The sequence below is a fragment of the Lycium ferocissimum genome, chromosome 3, assembly GCF_029784015.1.
Source record: "Lycium ferocissimum isolate CSIRO_LF1 chromosome 3, AGI_CSIRO_Lferr_CH_V1, whole genome shotgun sequence".
Classification (NCBI taxonomy): Eukaryota; Viridiplantae; Streptophyta; class Magnoliopsida; order Solanales; family Solanaceae; genus Lycium; species Lycium ferocissimum.
In genome coordinates, this window is record NC_081344.1 from 67746201 (window position 1) to 67763679 (window position 17479).

The window sequence follows — 17479 nt, forward strand, 5'->3', positions numbered from 1 at the left end:
AAAAAGGTAGTGTCAAATAAATTGAGGTGGAGGGAATATTATGCCTGGAACCTTTTTTCTCTCACTAAGGGAGCTTTATAATGTAAGGGTTATTTTATTTGTATAGAACTTTATTTAAAATAGTCATTTTTCTTTCTTTAAGGAAAGTTAAGATTTAATTTGAACTCTGAAACCTAGTTTACACAGCGAGTCACTAGGATTATGGCTAAGCTACAAGGACTAATGTAAAACCAGCAATAAAGCATTGATTCTTGATCCTATAAGGAGAAGAGAAGGAAGCTTAATTGTGAGAAAAAAAACAAGATGCTTGTGTGGATATGTCCCATATTCTCCTTTTGTTGGTGTGCTTGGGTTAATCGAACTATGTTTTTATTTTAGATTTCTGAGATCATATCAGTTCGAATTTTAGTCACAAAGAGTATAAAGTAAGTCGTTACCAGAGCAACCATATTAGCATCAACTATATCCCTGTAAATTTTTTGGTCAGAATCTGTTCTTCAGAGCATTCTTACTAGTGAAGATCTTTCATGCATTCATCCTCCAAGCATAATACTTCTGTTCAAAATGAGCCCAGAGGAGGAGAAGAAGAAATTCATTATATCAGTTGCATCAAAATATAAGGGAAAGAATATTAAGCTATGCTGTACAATTAAGAGAAAAGGACTAAGAAAAATTATAGAGATACAACATGGGATTCGACTTGTGAATTGGACAAAGTACTTAAGTAACAAATATTTATATTGCACCCATTTAAGAATCAATGTATCAATCATCATAAGTAACATGAGGTGCAGCTGTGCAGCCAGCATCAAACGGATCTTCAGACCCACAACAATGCCAGTATTAAAAAACTTTGCCACCGTCTGGGGTGTCCATGGTGCCTCCGGAATAAGCACTCTCAAACTTCCTCCTTGTTTCTCCTGTTAGAAGAGCCAAGGTGAAACGGAAGATAAGTTGATATGCTATTTCGCTCATTTGAAGTTGGACAAAGAAAGGAATGGAGAAGCAATGGAATAACTTAGCAAGATTAAATCCTTCAGCATAAAACAAGCAGAAGGGCATAAGAACACATTGGGTGTTTTTGGTACGGAGGAAATAACTGGAATACGAGTTCCAATTTTCCCATCTTAGGTTGGTCAAACTTTGGACATTTTCTCTAACAAAACAAGTTCTTTTAAAATGAGTAATTGACTTCCCTGGTAGAAGTTGGGAAAACAAGTTTCATATATGGCATTTCACTCCTTTCCATTCTACAGCATACCCCATCCCATCCCCGTAGCACCCACCTCCACCACCCTCCCGCCCCATAGTGTTTGCCTAGATTATATCTACATATTTTTGGGATAATCTTTTTTGCTTACTTACAAACACCAGGAAATAAGTAAAAATCCACTTAATTTCTAGGAAACCTTTTCCTTCATACCAAACACATCCATGTACCTGTATTCAATAATTCTTGCCAGTACAACTATGAAATGATAACAGTAAGAAATAAATCCAAATACCTTCCAGTCAATAGCAATGCAGATGCAACAGGAATATAAAAGAGGAATCACATTATTGATATATATCACTTGACTAGTATTGCTAACCATATCACTTGACTAGTATCGCTAACGGTAAGTTCTGCAAAAGTTGCATTGCTTTTTTCCTTCTAAAAGAATTGCTATGTCAGTTGTCTACTCTATCTTTATCGGAAAACTTTACTAGTGACGTTCACTTCATACACATGGAACACCAGGAGATATTTGGCCCATCATCACGTAAATTTGCATTAACTATCTAATGATCCACCTATCCTATTTTGCTTGGTCTACATCAAGAGAAGGTGGTTTGAGTAGCTTACGAGGTGTTATTTGTAGAGATATCGAGAAAGGCTGAAATATATGCATAGTCTATAGAACTACGACCATGGTCCTAATCTTAAATTTCATGCACTCTAGAGGTGACTCTTGCAAATCAACACCTTATCCACTTAGAAGGAATCCTAGTTACAACACTTGGTGTGTACCAAACTGCTCCAATGGGGTTTAGGATTACCTTGGCAACTTGTGCTAGCAGATTGGACAAGATGAAATCGAGGTGCCCAGCAAGTCGGTCCGGTCACCACTGATATTACAAGAAAAGGTAAGAAAGAAAAAGGAACTAATCTCTTCCAGCCAAAACCAACTACTCCATCGCAAGTATATATACATTCATAGAGAGATAGATTCTACTTTTCCTCTCTCCTCCAGCTAAATCTTTATTTCAATAATTCACTAAAAACTGAACCCATAAATACCCATATCATGTGAGTCCTTAACTAAAGAAAGCAACAGAACTGAAAATGAACTGATTGGTTGGACATAACAAAACTGTAAGGAATCAGAATGGAAAAGTTCTTCTTTGTGCAGGAAAAGGCAAAGCTAGCTGCTATTCCACAATAACACAATTGCTACATGTCACTGTCAAATAACTTTCATTCGGTCACATGAATCTTCTATATCCATCACTGAATACTTAGGGATTATCTAAATTTCACATCTCTCCCTACAATGTCATACAATTTCTATTCAAACTTAACAGGCTCCTGAAAAATCTGCTTGCTGCTATGGACCAAAAAAGAAAAAGAAACTGAAGACAAATATATAAAGAAAAATCAGGGCAAATCTTCTGCCACCAATACCTTTACCGGATGGAACAAGCTTCAATTGAGAGAAGCCTAAACCCAATTCAATCTAAAAGTTTTACCATTACCAGATAGAATTTTCAACAAAAAGAAGCCTAACCCCAATCGGACCTAAAATTGCACTCCATGTTCCTGCATAAGATTGGACTGCTGAATTGTCCAAATACATGATGATGATGCCACGAGCCTTCAAGAAATATAACTAGATAACGGACAAGGGGAGTCCCTATTAACAAGCTTAAGTATAAGTCAGTGGTGGTCCACTAAGCCGCTATGAATGGAAACACTAATGTGAGTTAAAACATTCTCAACATTTAATATGTTCAGAGAGCAAACACTATAACCAAAACAACATAATGTAAGAACATGACAGCTCTTAAAAGAGTTTGTGAAAACCACCATGTATCCTTCCCAGCACTCTCTTTGTCCAATTATATTAGCCGTAAGTTTGCCCTGGCACGCAATTTAGGCATAGAGCTCGTATCATATAGTACTTTAATCTGAAGCCAGAACACAACTAGAGATAAATATTAGGGATAATTTCAGAGACTTCCTATTAGGTTTGGCTTCATAATACTAACTTCATTTTGGTTTACGATATTACGCTTTCCTTCTTTATTTTTGCTTTATAACAATTATTTTGAACTATTTGTCACCAATATAAAAAAAATGTTTGGACTAATTTGCCCATTGAGACCACCCTAGAAACCTATGTTCTTGACCCCTCAAAACCTTGCCAGCAGATATCTTCCACCACCCTTGTACTCCCAAAGGGCCACTTTCGAAACAACAAAATCAATTTTACATCTTATATCAAAGCCCTGTTGTAGTACTAGCCCCAAAGCTGATGAATTCAAACCCTACAGCCGCAGCATTCATCTGAAGTACTGGAACTGTGACACTAGTATTACTACTTTCCGGTCCTTCAGCCCTTAACATGCAAGATTCATAACCAGGACACTTGCAGGAAATTATGGATCAGTTCACAACATACGTCTACAACTCCACTACCTTACAATGAAATCCCAATTTGCGTGACTAAATTTCCCGTTACATTCTCAATCATTTGGGAATATCACAATTGAAAGAAGTGTAGTTCGTCAATAGTGTTCTTAAAGGGTCACCTAAAGCGAGCTTAAGCCCTGAAGCTCAATGAGCCAAATTTGTTTACTTCGCCTTGCTTAACTGGCACTTTTAGTGTAAGCGTCAAGGTGATAAGGTGAGTGCACCTTCACATCTTTAACAGCAGAACAAGCCATCTGTATCTTAATTATAACTTTTCCATTCTTTTCTCCAACTAATTATAATTTGTGTTTATAGTTAAATTTGTTGCATTACATTTCTATTTTTTATTTTTTTCTTCGCTAAGCCCGTGCTTAAAGCTTTGTGCTTTCAGTTTTCAATTACTCTGTAGTTACTAACTACACCTACAGAGATTATATTTGAGCGACAAAATGACTATCATCTAATAATCACGAGCATTATGAAGTAAAGACAATCTTACTATCTGAATTCTGAAGGAGCTTAGCTTCTCAAAGGGCTCTTAAAAAAATAAAGTACTTTGTTTAAGAAAGCAAGCTTTTCAAGTAGAGCGTGATAGAAACTAGCCTACCACTGAAATAGACTAATGACATCAGGTCATGACACTTGGGCATAGGTTGGTCTATCTCTAAAGGGTGTAGCTAAATTTTGCAAACATATATGTAGCCACTTTACATGTAAAATATTTATTCATAAAAGATATGCTGACAATGCCAAGTAAATATTTTTCGGAGAAAAAAGAATCCACGTTTCATCTCATATTTGTTCCATTTCCACCATCTGTATGAGAAATGCATGTAGACAATATGTTCTACTCAAACTAATGATATTTGGTAACAAGCATATATTATCATGCTAATAACTTCATGAAAACAAATAATGAACCAACATTTTACTACAAATCAACAATGCCTCAATCCCAAAGCAGTTGGGATAGGCTACTTAACCGACACGTTACTAAATAAGGTTTAAACTTGAATAGCATAGAATTACTAAAAGATTTCAGAACAATCACAAAACTTTCTCTCCAAATGAAATAGCATCTAAATTCAACATAAGTAAACAAACGAAAAGAGTTCATCACCAGTTTAGCTTTTATCCTGAGTAATGTAGCCTTCCTTTCGTCCCTCAAATCCCGGCCTCATAAGCTTCTTCTCCCTTTTAGCAATCTTCCTCATCTTCTTCTCCTTGGCTTTACCAGCAATATTATCCCTTCTCTTCTGTTGTCGTTCGTTCTTCAACTTGTCCGTAGTCTCCATTCTTTCCTTCCACTTTTGCGAACTCTTCTCTTTCCTTTTCTTCTCCTTCTTCATACTCTCCTTCAACAGCTTAGGATTATCGTAAACCTTAACTCCCATTGCCTTCTTTTCCGCTGCCTTCCACGCTTCCTTATCCGCCAACGTCCTATCCTCTCTCTCTTCCAACCTCTTCAACCTTTCCAATTCCTTCGCTTTCGATACTTTCTTCTTCTTCTTCTTTTTCTTATCATCATCGTCACCAATCTTAACCTTCCCAAACTCTATATTATCTTCATCTTCACCTCTCTTTTTCTTCTTACCCTCGGATTTCGCTAAAAATCCATCCTTTTCATTTCTTTTGCTGTCCAAACTCTCCCCATCACCTCGATTACCACGGAGCATTTGGATCTTTCTACGTAGCCTTTGCCTCAACTCTTCATACGTAACAGAGGAGTTATCATTATCATTATTAGGGTTAGGGTTAGGGTTATCCTCCAAATTAATGGGGTTGGATTCAACGTGATCATCCACGTCATCAGTTGTTTGCTTATTCTGAAGGGATTGTTGGAGGGTTGAGGACTGCTCTTTCTTTTCAGGGTCAAGGCGATTGCGACGGGCTTTTTTGAGGTTTTCTTTGGATTGCTTTTTTAAGGATGCTCTAGCGGCTTTAGGGAGACCACGATACCAGGTGTCGGGTTCATCTTTAGGGAGGTAGAATCTAGGTGGAATTAGCTTGTCGAAGAAGAGCCTGTGGTCACAAATTAGGGATTTCAAATCTGTAGAGGTGAAGGTGGTGGTGGATTTTTGTTTCTTCTTCATTGTTACGGCGTGGCAGAGGCGTGGGGGGACACGGAGGAGTGGAGAGAACGTGAGAGGAGCGGAAGAGAGAGTGGAAAGAGAGGTTGGAAGGGTCGGGTCAATTTCGGGTATGGGCTGGGCTGAAAATATAGGTTGAGAATGTGGGTTGGGTATAATATTGATTTGGGTAGGGAATAATATTGTATTTGTGTTTTGGGCCATTAATTTGGGTTTCTTCTTCATTGTTGCGGCTAGGTTGGATTTGCCAATTGAACTGTTGGCAAGCTTTTCGAGAGGGAAATTTTTGCAGTTATTAGTGGGTCAAAGCATTACTTTTGGGCTCTGTGTTAGAAATACTACTGGGCTGTTTATTGCTGGGCCGGAACATTATGGACTCAACTGGTGATGAACCAACGAAGAATTTTTTTTTTTTTTTTTTTTGCGGGGATTGGCCTTCATATAAACTGGTCTTTAATTTTGTCCCTCAAAGCGCTGGTCTTTAATTTTTGCCCGTACTTCACACTTAATAAAAATTTATGGGCTAAAGTACCTTTATTCGTTGGTATATGAAATCAAGAATTTTGGGTTCAAGCCCTAGCACGGTCAAAAAAACAATTTCGCAAGACAATATTTCATAAACATCATGATTATTCAGGTAAAGTTATGCCTTAAGGTATAATTCTGTAGGATAACTTAATTTCTACAGAACTATGCCGGACAAGGCATACTTTCTAGGTAAACTATGTCTTGTGGCATAGTTCTGTAGGATAACTTAGTTTCTACAAAACTATGCCGAACAAGAGATACTTTCTATGTAACTTTGCCCAAATAAGCATAATTTGCTATGAAACCTTGTTTTGCGAATTTTTTTTACTTTGTTCGGATTCGAACCAGAATGTCTGGAATATTTTCGGTCAATTTTTTTATTACTTACAGTGCCGAAGGGAAAAAAATTAAAGACCACTTATTTGAGGGACAAAATTAAAGAGCACCCCAAGATAGGGGCAATCGTGTGAATTGCCCCGAAGAAATTGCAAGGTTTATCCTTCAAATGGGCTGGACTTTAATCCCTTTAAATGGGTTGGTCTTTAATTTTTGTCCCTAGCAATTGAATTTATGTCTAACTGAGCATAATTTATGAAACATTATGATGCGAAATTATGAACTTATGTCCCACAAAAAAATATTTTTCTTAGGGCAAAAATTAAAGACCAGCAAAAACTAGGGACAAAGTGCAAATGACCAACTACTTTGACATTATTTTGGGCTTCTTTAATGTTTTCAAACAAAAGATAGGTGGCAAAACAAGAGGACGAACCGGCAAAGTACATAAATACCCGATTTTGGGGCGGTTTTTTAAGCTGTAATTGAGGTTTAAAAAGAAATTGCAAAATTTGTATCCGAAGTTACAAATTTTACCTGAGTAATTGTTGAAGTTCAATCAATTTTTGCATGTACTTTAGGCATGTGTGACTAAAGCTTGGGTATTTATGTCTGATGTTCAACTATTTAAAATTTTCTTCACAAAAATACGTTTTTCAAATTTCAACAATCTAACACACGATTAAATGGCCAAATCTACTAGTACATAACAATCCGATTTGAAACATAAGTTCCAGAGATCATAAAACAAACTCCAATCATTAACTCATCAACACAACAACAAATTTAATAAACTCATTTTGTCATCATAAAATATCTTATTTTTTCTTCACCAGCTAATGTAGATACTGTGATATGAAAAAACATAAGACCTATAATATCTTGTATTACTCAATTAGGAAGAGTACAAAAAAATGAGACCAAATACTTTTAGATTACCTGTGAATATACCCACCAAATTTTTGTTAGTACATGCAAGGGGTATTTGCAGAATTGGCTTCTTTTATGCCACAATTTAAAGTTTGTCTCCGTTACCTTAACGATAAGTATGTCAAACTATATATATATATATATATATATATATATATATAATTTTTATAAAAGGAAATTTAGCCCAATGAACTAACAAAGCGGAATCATCTAAGGATTTGATGCAGCGGATAGCGCTGCTCCTCCCTTAATCAGAGGTTTCGAGCCTTAGATATGAAAAAATCTTTAGTAGGAAACGCTTCCCCCCGAATGGAGCCCTACGCGGCGCGAATCTGGATATATTAGGGCTGCAATGCGGGTAGATAAAAAAATTATACTAGTGAATCCAGATAAATGAGTTGTCTACCTCCTTGTGACGTAAATCAACGCATTTATATGAATTTTTATTGTTCATACCACTTTATTTTGGATCCATCTTAACCAACATTTAAAATTTAGGTTCTCCAACACTAGAAGTTTCTCTAGATTTTCTAATGACATACAAAAGCTCCAACAAAAATGGACGTTTAGCAAACACTTCATCTAAAATAGATTTATCGATATAACCTTTGATCCTAATTAATTGGTACCGCGACTTGACTAGGTGTCTCAAACACCATAACTGCAGTTTATTTGACTAACATCCTTAAGCATGCACCCCTAATAAAGCCATAGTGGTATTCTTTCTCTAATTTTTTTGGCAATATAGATTTTTTTACCTATTAGCAAAGTTTTCATACAAAACATATAACTTGAAGTCCTTCAGGGGAGTATTTTTTATTTTTCATATTTCTTATGGATGGTATAATTTTAGTAATAAAAAGTTATAGAGGAATCATTCATATATTTATATTTATATTATCTAAAATGATAAACAAAAAAAGTAATAAAATGCTTTTCTTCCACACAAAGTGAACATAATCAGTAACTTTTTTTTTTGTACTAAGAACCCCGGGATAGAAATGATAATTAACTCTTATAAAAAAAGGAGAAAATTAATATAATATTAGTCCCTTTGTTTTATGTCGTTGGAACGTGACATCGCTCAATTATTCAATTTTAAGCCTTTTTGATTTTCAATTTATTATATTTGGCAAATTTTCTCTAATATTCTAAACCAATTGATACTAACATTTCGATATATACAACTATTGATTTGCGACTTGTGAGCCACATGCAACATGCATGAAGATTTATTAGATAGTATATTGGATTTTTGTTTCTTTTATATGATTAGATCAAATTTCATTTTATTGCACCAAAGTTACTAGTATTTTTTCTTTAAAAACATAAATATTGCTCAATGTATCACAAAAAGTTACTAAAAACATTTTAATAACAAAAATAATCATTTTTGCCTAAGTATCACAAAATTCACTAAATAACTTTTTATAACAAAAAATCATTCAATTTGACATTTTTTAGCAATAACATCATATAAAACCTGTTGTATTTTCTTCTAATAACTTTCTGTGATTATTAAAACAAGTTGAGTTACTTTATGTTTACAAATATAATTTTCTAAAATTTGTGATATAATTAGGTAAGATTGAACAAGTATTTTGTAATAAGAATTATTTAACAGTTTAAATATAAAATAAAAATATTGTCCCTATTGTGTCAACGAGAACAATATTCACATAAGATGACGAGCCAAAATCATACAATAGAAGAGTTACAAGCCAAACTCCAACTGCATTATCTATTCGTTAGTTTTCTACAACCAAAAGAAATTTCATTAAAGATATTTACCTGTTCCTTCCATTTTGTTTAACCATAAATTGTTTGTTTGACCTCAAGAAAATAGTGCATTGTATTAACAGAAAATTTGATACTCCGCTTAAAAAGAATCTTATGGCTTGGAGAAGATTGACATTCTAGATTTGTATTTGCTATTGTAGTAATTGTTATACTTGTGCGGACCCCTTTGGCCATGAGAACTTTCATTTTTTTCTCAAAAATCATTTCACTTTATTCGAAATCCATTTTTGAAAATTTTTTTAAAGTTGTATTTGAAATTTGAAAAACACCTAAAATCTTGTTTTCACTTTCAAACCGAATATTCTTTACAAAAATTATAACCAAACACAACTCCAACTTCAAAATTCCAAATAAAGTGAAAAATATTTGGTTTTCATGACCAAACGCCTACTTAGTTTATGACTCTTCAATTACATTATTTATTTATTTCCGCATAATATACTCGATAGAATAAGACTGTTATAAATTCCAGAAGGGTCCTTCTTTAATACTAGTGGGCATATGTTTGTAATTTTTATGAACAAAAATAGGCTCATGAAGATTATTATTTTTATTAAATATTTTTGCCATGAAAATCTTCTCCATTTTTTCACTCAGCCATCATCCACCACCAGTTGGATTTGTTTTTTTTTTTTTTGGCTCATATTTGGTTTTTTGAATGTCAGCCATCATCCACCACCAATATTTTTTTTTTTTTGAAAATGAAAATAAAGTAAAAAATCATCTTTCCATTTTTTCACTCAGCCATCATCCACCACCAGTTTTTTTTTTTTTTTTTATGGTTGATTTCGAAATCCATTTTTTCACCCAGTCATCATCCAACACCAGTGGCAAAATTTTTTTTTTTTTTTATGGCTCATCTTCTCCATTTTTAAACAAACAACCATCATCCACCGCCAATGATGGTCCCCATTAGGGGTGTACACATTTTTTTTTTTTTTGGCTCATCTTCTCCATTTTTTCACCCAGCCATCATCCACCACCAATGGTTGAATTTTTTTTTTTTTTTGGCTCGATTTTTTCTTTCCATTTTTTCACCCAGCCATCATCCACCACCAATGTACTTCAAATATTTCTTTAGTTGTAAGATATGATCTTCTCCATTTTTTTATTAATAAAATAACGATCCACCACCAATGAGATGCCATTGTACTAAAATATTCAACAAAAAAAGTAATAAAATTGCATAAAATAAAAAACACACCAATCACACTTTTTAACTCATTTTTAATGCCATATAGAAAAAATGTCTTAACTAAAATAGAATAAGAAACTTTGGATTTGGGTATAAAGAAAAAAAAATATTTCCGATGAAACTCCATGTTTATGCCAATATAAAACATATATCCAATATTATTGTCCGAATATGTTAATATATCTATGTAATCAATTAATAATAGATTTGATTTTTGTTGAAAGGATCAAAATGGGCTATAAAAAGAAAAAATTCTTCAAGAGAAGAAATCAGTGTTAAAGGACTAGAAAATTTCCGACAATATTTCAATTTTTCCGGCGACGTTCATATGGATTTTTTGTTAAAATATTTTTGAATCTAAAGCTAATGACAGGCGGAGGGAAAGAAGGTGGAGTTTTGGGCGGTGTTTTTCTTTTTAATGGGAGGGGAAGAAGGTTGAACGTAGGAATTTTTGGCTAATGGGACGGCGGGGAATTAGGTTGAAGGTTGAAGAAGGTTAAATGTGCGTGGGTAGGGGCTTTCTTCAAGAATATATTTTTCTATTCATTTTGTTATTATTAAATTATATTTTTTAATTAATTCAATATATTCTAAGATATTTTCTTTAAATTTTTTATTATAATTAATTTTTAATAATATTCTTTTGAACTCAATCCTTTCGTGAGTATAAATTTATCGTCGTAAATTATAATTACAATAAATAATACTCGTAGATCTTAACTCATAATTTTAGGATAAGATTGTTAAAAATTTTAAAGATTGAATTGGAGAGTTTAAGTATTGGATCCATTTTTGAATTTTTTTAGGATGGATGACGCAATGATATTGATACATTTCTAACCATCGGTGTTTATTAGACCATTCTTTTCCAAATTAAAAGGCAGAGGAGAAAAAAAGATTGTAGATACATTAGAAACAATACTAGTCCAGCATTTAATACACATTGTAATATTTCATTTTATTATGCCTAATATTATATCAATAGTAAAATCTATAGTTGTAAAATTCTTGCTTTGGGGTCCTTTGGTCAGAAATATTAGCAAACATCATCCTGACATAAAAATACAATGTTTGGGTGGAAGGACTTGAAAAAATAATCACGAATAATTATTATAACAATGCAAGAAAAAATAATTCATGCATAACTTTATGCAAAGTTTGGTAATAATATCCTTTAAATTATGCGAGAATTATTTTATGCATGACAAAATATAAAACAAATAGACTAACATATTATAATACGAGAATTTAAAAATCTAAAGATAAAATTATTATTAAATAAATAATTTCTATAATAATTCCATTCTTATTTAATACTACTACAACCTAATAATTCCAAGGTAGCCTCCCATTCAAGACTATTCGTACACCTTTTTCCACCTATCACTTTTCCTTTTGGTTTTTCCACCTTGCTTTCGATTCCATCAACTAGTTTCTAAAGACTACTTTCTTTTTTTCTTTTCTTTTTTTGGACAAAATTTTCTCACTTTTATTTATTCCTCTTACACTTATTTTGAGAAAAGTAAAAAAATACTGTACTATTCCAAAGAAACAAAAGCTGATAAAAGAAGTTACCCTCAGAAGTTAGACGCCTTGGGTCCCTAATTTTGAAGCAATATATAGGGAGAAATCCTGGTGTATAAATTTTGAGTTTATTGTGTTTGTGTGGGGACATACTCATCTTTCTATTTGTTCTAGTTAACTAATTTTTGGTACGTACTTTATATTTGTATCCCAAAATCATGTAGTACAATTACAATGGAACAAAAGCGTATCATAAAATAAACAATATAAAAAATTAGAAATTAGTAAAGTATAATGTGAATGTATAGAGTGCAAGGGGAATGAGAAGAGAATGAAGGTAAAATTAGATCCTGAACAATTTAGTTAATATTTTCCATATTTTTTTAGCATGATAAAAAAATTATACAGCTCGAGCATTGAGAGGAGGTTTAGTTTAATTTTTTTTTATTAGCTAATGCATCATTAAGAAGTTGCCAAATACATCATTTTTTTTTTTTACTATAATAACCCTTTTTGAGTTAAATAACAAAGAATAAGTGACTGTTTTCATACAAAAGAGAGAGAAATAATTTTATTCACCTATTGTTTAATACTTTAGATCGTCTAAATAATAAATCTAGTGTGATAATGTTGTTATTAGAGGGGTCTTAGAAAAGGTAAGAAAATTAAAATTAAAAAAATAAAGAGAGAGAATAATTGTTATAGACTACTTTTGTTTACTTTAATCGAATTTTACGGGGAAATTAGACCACCACCGTCGGCAATTAGTCTTATTATAAATCACTCTCTCCGCGTTAATTACTGCATGTCAGGTCCCTATTATTTAGTCCCAACCAACTATTAATCTAACCCCAAGATTATAGCAGCAGCCAGCCATCCTTTCCTTATCATAATTTGTTTTTGGTAACAACTAACAATCCTTTCCTTTTCATAATTAAATTGCAGAAAGCCTTACTCATATCTAATCAACCTCCTTCCCCATTGGTGATTTATAAGAACACAAATCACCCTTTTCCTCATTCTCACAACCCCAAATATGCAGATTTAAATAAAGAGAGTACGAGAGAGAGAGAGAAAAAGAAAATACTGGAAAGAAGCAGTAGCATTATAGAAGAAAAGAAACATCTAGAATACCAAAAATATCTCTTCCTTTTTTTCTTATTATCTCTCTCATTCAATATGCATAAAGAAAAAGAAGGAAGGATGTTTGTAGGTGTTGTTTGGAATTGTGCTGGTGAACTCAAACTCATACTCACTGCTCTTCTTTTTCTTTGTTCTCTTATCACTCTTCTTCACTTGATTCCTTCTCGTTTTAATTTCTCCCCAAACGATCTTAATAATCTTAACAACTGTATTTCCACTAATACTACTACTACTCCACCATCACCGTCACCACCACCAGAGTCATTGGAGAAAGATAGAGTCCTTCAAAACGGCGTTATTAAACGAGTTTTTAACCCGTTTGGTTCAGCTGCATACAACTTTATTTTAATGTCTGCTTATAGAGGAGGTTACAACACTTTTTCTGTTATGGGTTTAGCTTCTAAACCACTTCACGTATATGGTAAACCAAGTTATTTATGTGAGTGGGTCCCTTTTAATAAAAACCAAACCCCCATCTCCGTTATTGGTAACAAAATACTTCCTGATTGGGGTTATGGTAGAGTTTACACTGTATTAGTCATTAATTGTACTTTCCCTGTAGCCATTAAAACTACCGGAAAACTACTAATTCACGCCGCTACTAACGGCGGTGGTGGTGACAGTAATGTTAACGTTACTGACACTTTCGTGGCGTTAACGGAAACGGAAACCGATTTCATTAACTTTAAATCCATATTTGAAGCTCCACCAAAGTATGATTTCTTGTATTGTGGATCGTCTTTATATGGGAATTTAAGTCCACAAAGAGTAAGAGAATGGTTAGCATTTCATGTTAGGTTGTTTGGTGAGAAATCACATTTTGTAATACATGATGCTGGAGGTGTACATGAAGGAGTAATGGAGGTACTTAAACCATGGATGGATTAAGGATATGTTACATTACAGGATATTAGAGACCAAGAGAGATTTGGTGGGTATTATCATAATCAGTTTCTTGTTGTTAATGATTGTTTACATAGGTATAAGTTTCAAGCTAAATGGATGTTCTTCTTTGATGTGGATGAGTTCATTTTTGTACCTAAGAAGAGTACTATTAAGTCTGTTGTCGATTCGTTATCGGGTTATACACAGTTTACTATTGAGCAGATGCCAATGTCGAATAAGCTTTGTCTTGCTGAGGATCGCGGAAAATCTTACAGGTATGCCTTAAGCTCAAATTAGTTGACATATTTATCAGCATACATTTACAATACTGAATTTCGATTTACCCATGTTGGATATTTCTAATTGACCATCAAATAGCCAAGTTTAGGAGGGTAATTAAGACTACTGATAGTTTAAGTGTACAACATGGGTGTGGGTGTGGGTGTGGGATAATAATTCAACCAATTTTAGTACTTTGACCAAAATCGAGGAGAAATTAGGACATTCAATGATTTATGTAATCAAAACAAAAAGCTATGGTGAAATTGAAGAAAATGGAATAACTTGTATATAGAAATTTCTATGTCACTCCTTTTCCTTTTATCTCCTTTCGAGATTCTCCTCTTGATCAATATTTTCTCCTCAAGCTTTCCATATAATATCTCAAAATTTAGGTTTTATAACTCTATTTTTAGGATTTTGTGGAATCCCCGCACCCATATCCGTCTAGTGATCCGACCCTCGTATCTTAAAATTTAGATTCTTTCTCTGTATCCGACACCCGCACCCGAGAGAAGGTTTAAGTGTACAACTAATAATTCGTTTAGGGGTCTTTAGTTATTCTGCCTAAAAGAAATCACCCATCCCAAGTTGGAGTTAAGTAAAATTGTCTATTGGATATTAAACAATACCAATCATGTTATGTTGATTGTGGTTCCTGGAGTTGTTTCTCTGTTACCAGAGAATGTGGAAGTGTTCTCAGAGTTTTTCTCTAAGTTCTGAAAATGGTTAGATATTATGGTAATATTGTATTGTCTGTTTTTTAAAACTTCATGTGCTGATGTCTTGTAGTGGTGGATAATTGAGATGCTTTGATGGATTATTAGACTGTTCACAATTAAGGAATTCTTATTTGGTACAAAAGGTTTGGTGATTAATCTTGTGATCTTGGCTTAAAATATGATTATTCCTTGTTGTATTGTCCCCTAGTGGAAGCTAAGCTGTCTTAATTTGTCAATACTCTATTTCCCTTAATGAGATCTGTTTAGGCTGGATCATATGTTTCTCCATGGTTTTTGGAATTGGAAACTTGATCATATTAGTTGCCCTGAAGAAATTTAGATATATTATGTTCATTTAGCAATTAATATCGGATTGTCCTTTAATAGGTGCATTACCTAGTTGAAATTGAGCAAATTTTTAGTAATAAATTGACTTCCCCTGATATTGATTAAAAGTTGGATGTTTAAATAATCTAGTCCCCTGTTTCTTCTTATGTTCTTCTATGGTAAACTAGATTTTCATAGACTAGAAGGTTATAGAAAAGAAAATGATTTGTGGATTATGACAGGCCGTGTTTTGTCTATAGCCCTGCATTCTTATACTATTCCAACTTAGTCGATTCGAAATCGTCTTTGCTTTAGATATTTTGCATGAAGTCGTCATCTATGTGTTGAATCTTTTGAATTCGGTTACTTAAATTGACAATTGTATGTTAACGTGACTGCAGAAAATGGGGGTTCGAGAAGCTAGTATACAAGGACGTGAAGAGGGGTATTAGGAGGGATCGAAAATATGCAGTGCAACCTCGCAATGTAATCGCCAACGGTGTGCATATGTCTCAGAATGTTGTAGGCAAGACGACACACAAGACAAGACAGAGGGGCGTATCAAGTATTTCCACTATCATGGGACCATTGCAGAGCGCCGCGAGCCATGCCGACAGCTGGTCAACGCCACGGCGATCACCGTTGACCGCACCCCTTATGTTGTGGATACAACAATGAGGGATATTGCTGCAACTGTTAAGAGATTCGAACTTAAAATGATTGGCTCTACATTACAAAGAACACGACAATGAGGTCAACTTTGCCGGTGCTTTCTTTTCAACGTGTTATTACTTTTTAAGTTCTTTTGGTTAGAGCTATATATATTCTTCGCTTGATCATTTCTGTATGATATAAATTATCTTTTACTTTTGGAAATAGAAACAGGGGTATAGAGACAAGCATTAGTATATGATTCGTTATTACAGTATATTGTAGGATTACAGGGTGTTTTGTACTAGTTTGTCTATGTTTATAACATTATTTTATTCGCTCTCATTCACTGGTATGGGTTCCTTTTGTTGAAAAAAATGGCTGGATTTGATTATGATGTCTCTGTCATGGGACCTGACACCCCTTATCACCACACAACTAGCAAGTAGAAAAAGTTAACTGAATAGTATTAGAAAAGTGATAATCTGGGTTTGGTGCTTTTCCAGAGGGACCATGCTGCACTTTTTCATTCTTTCTTTTGGAGTATTTTGATTAGCTCTAACCTTAGAATTAGAGATGGAGGATGCTTACCATGTGAGCAACTCCTCTTGTTTGAGCTCAGTACTTAGAAACCTTAAATAAGTGTTGAGTCCATTCAGTTAAAATTTTGGATCTGAATAAGTTGATGATTCATGGATTGATGTTTGTTTATGGGAAAGGATTTGGCTTTTGCTTTTATTGCCCAAGGCCAAAGGCTTGGTATTTCCTCTAGAACAATCAAAGTTGTAACTTAAATTAAATTTATGATAAAGAGTTGCAACCTTGGCCAGATTAGGCCTCCAGAACAAGTCAAACAAGGCATGTGGATGACAGAAGGGTCTTTGTCGAGGGTTTCCCTTGACCAAATTAACTAAACCTAATAAAGGCAGTGGATACAAGAAAAAAAGAAAGAATAAAAGAGCAACCTTTTATTTTTAGATGAAAGATGGGCATTTTCTTGGATTGTCAGGCAAGTGTGTATCACCCCACCTTTAGCAGTTGTTTTTTTTGTTCTTGCCGACCTTGCTTAAATCTTCATGGACCCGTAGTAGCAATTATTGGGGAAAATGCTATTTGTGGAAAGGCTTTGAGTGTACTTCAATCATATGGCTATTTTGAGAGGTATCATGACTTATTGACATTTGTCAATTTATGGCTATTTGTGTGAAACCAAAGGCCTCAAATGCAATACTATAACCCGTGATTAAAACTTAGATGATTAAAGAAACTACAGGGCATGATGAGGATGTGTGATAAATGGAGTACCTTGCATGTGTACAGCTAATTTTTGATTAAGCAAAGCTACGAACATGAAAATTTGGTAGAATGTTAATTCATCTGTTTTTGTTTCTTTCTT

At 33.8% G+C, this 17479-nt stretch overlaps 2 protein-coding genes across 2 annotated transcripts; one reads left to right on the forward strand and one right to left on the reverse strand.

Annotated features, from left to right (window-relative positions):
- Positions 1-4580: 4580 nt before the first annotated feature.
- Positions 4581-5769, reverse strand: LOC132050501 (ribosomal RNA-processing protein 14-C-like). Its single transcript, XM_059441766.1, has one exon. The coding sequence runs from the start codon at positions 5764-5766 to the stop codon at positions 4798-4800; it is 969 nt and encodes a 322-aa protein (XP_059297749.1). The 5' UTR covers positions 5767-5769; the 3' UTR covers positions 4581-4797.
- A 7480-nt stretch (positions 5770-13249) lies between these two features.
- LOC132050503 (galactan beta-1,4-galactosyltransferase GALS3-like) lies at positions 13250-16438 on the forward strand. Its single transcript, XM_059441767.1, is given in 3 exon segments — positions 13250-14379; positions 15834-15972; positions 15975-16438. Coding segments are annotated over 3 exon segments (1473 nt in total). The 5' UTR covers positions 13250-13255; the 3' UTR covers positions 16185-16438.
- The last annotated feature ends 1041 nt before the right edge of the window (positions 16439-17479 follow it).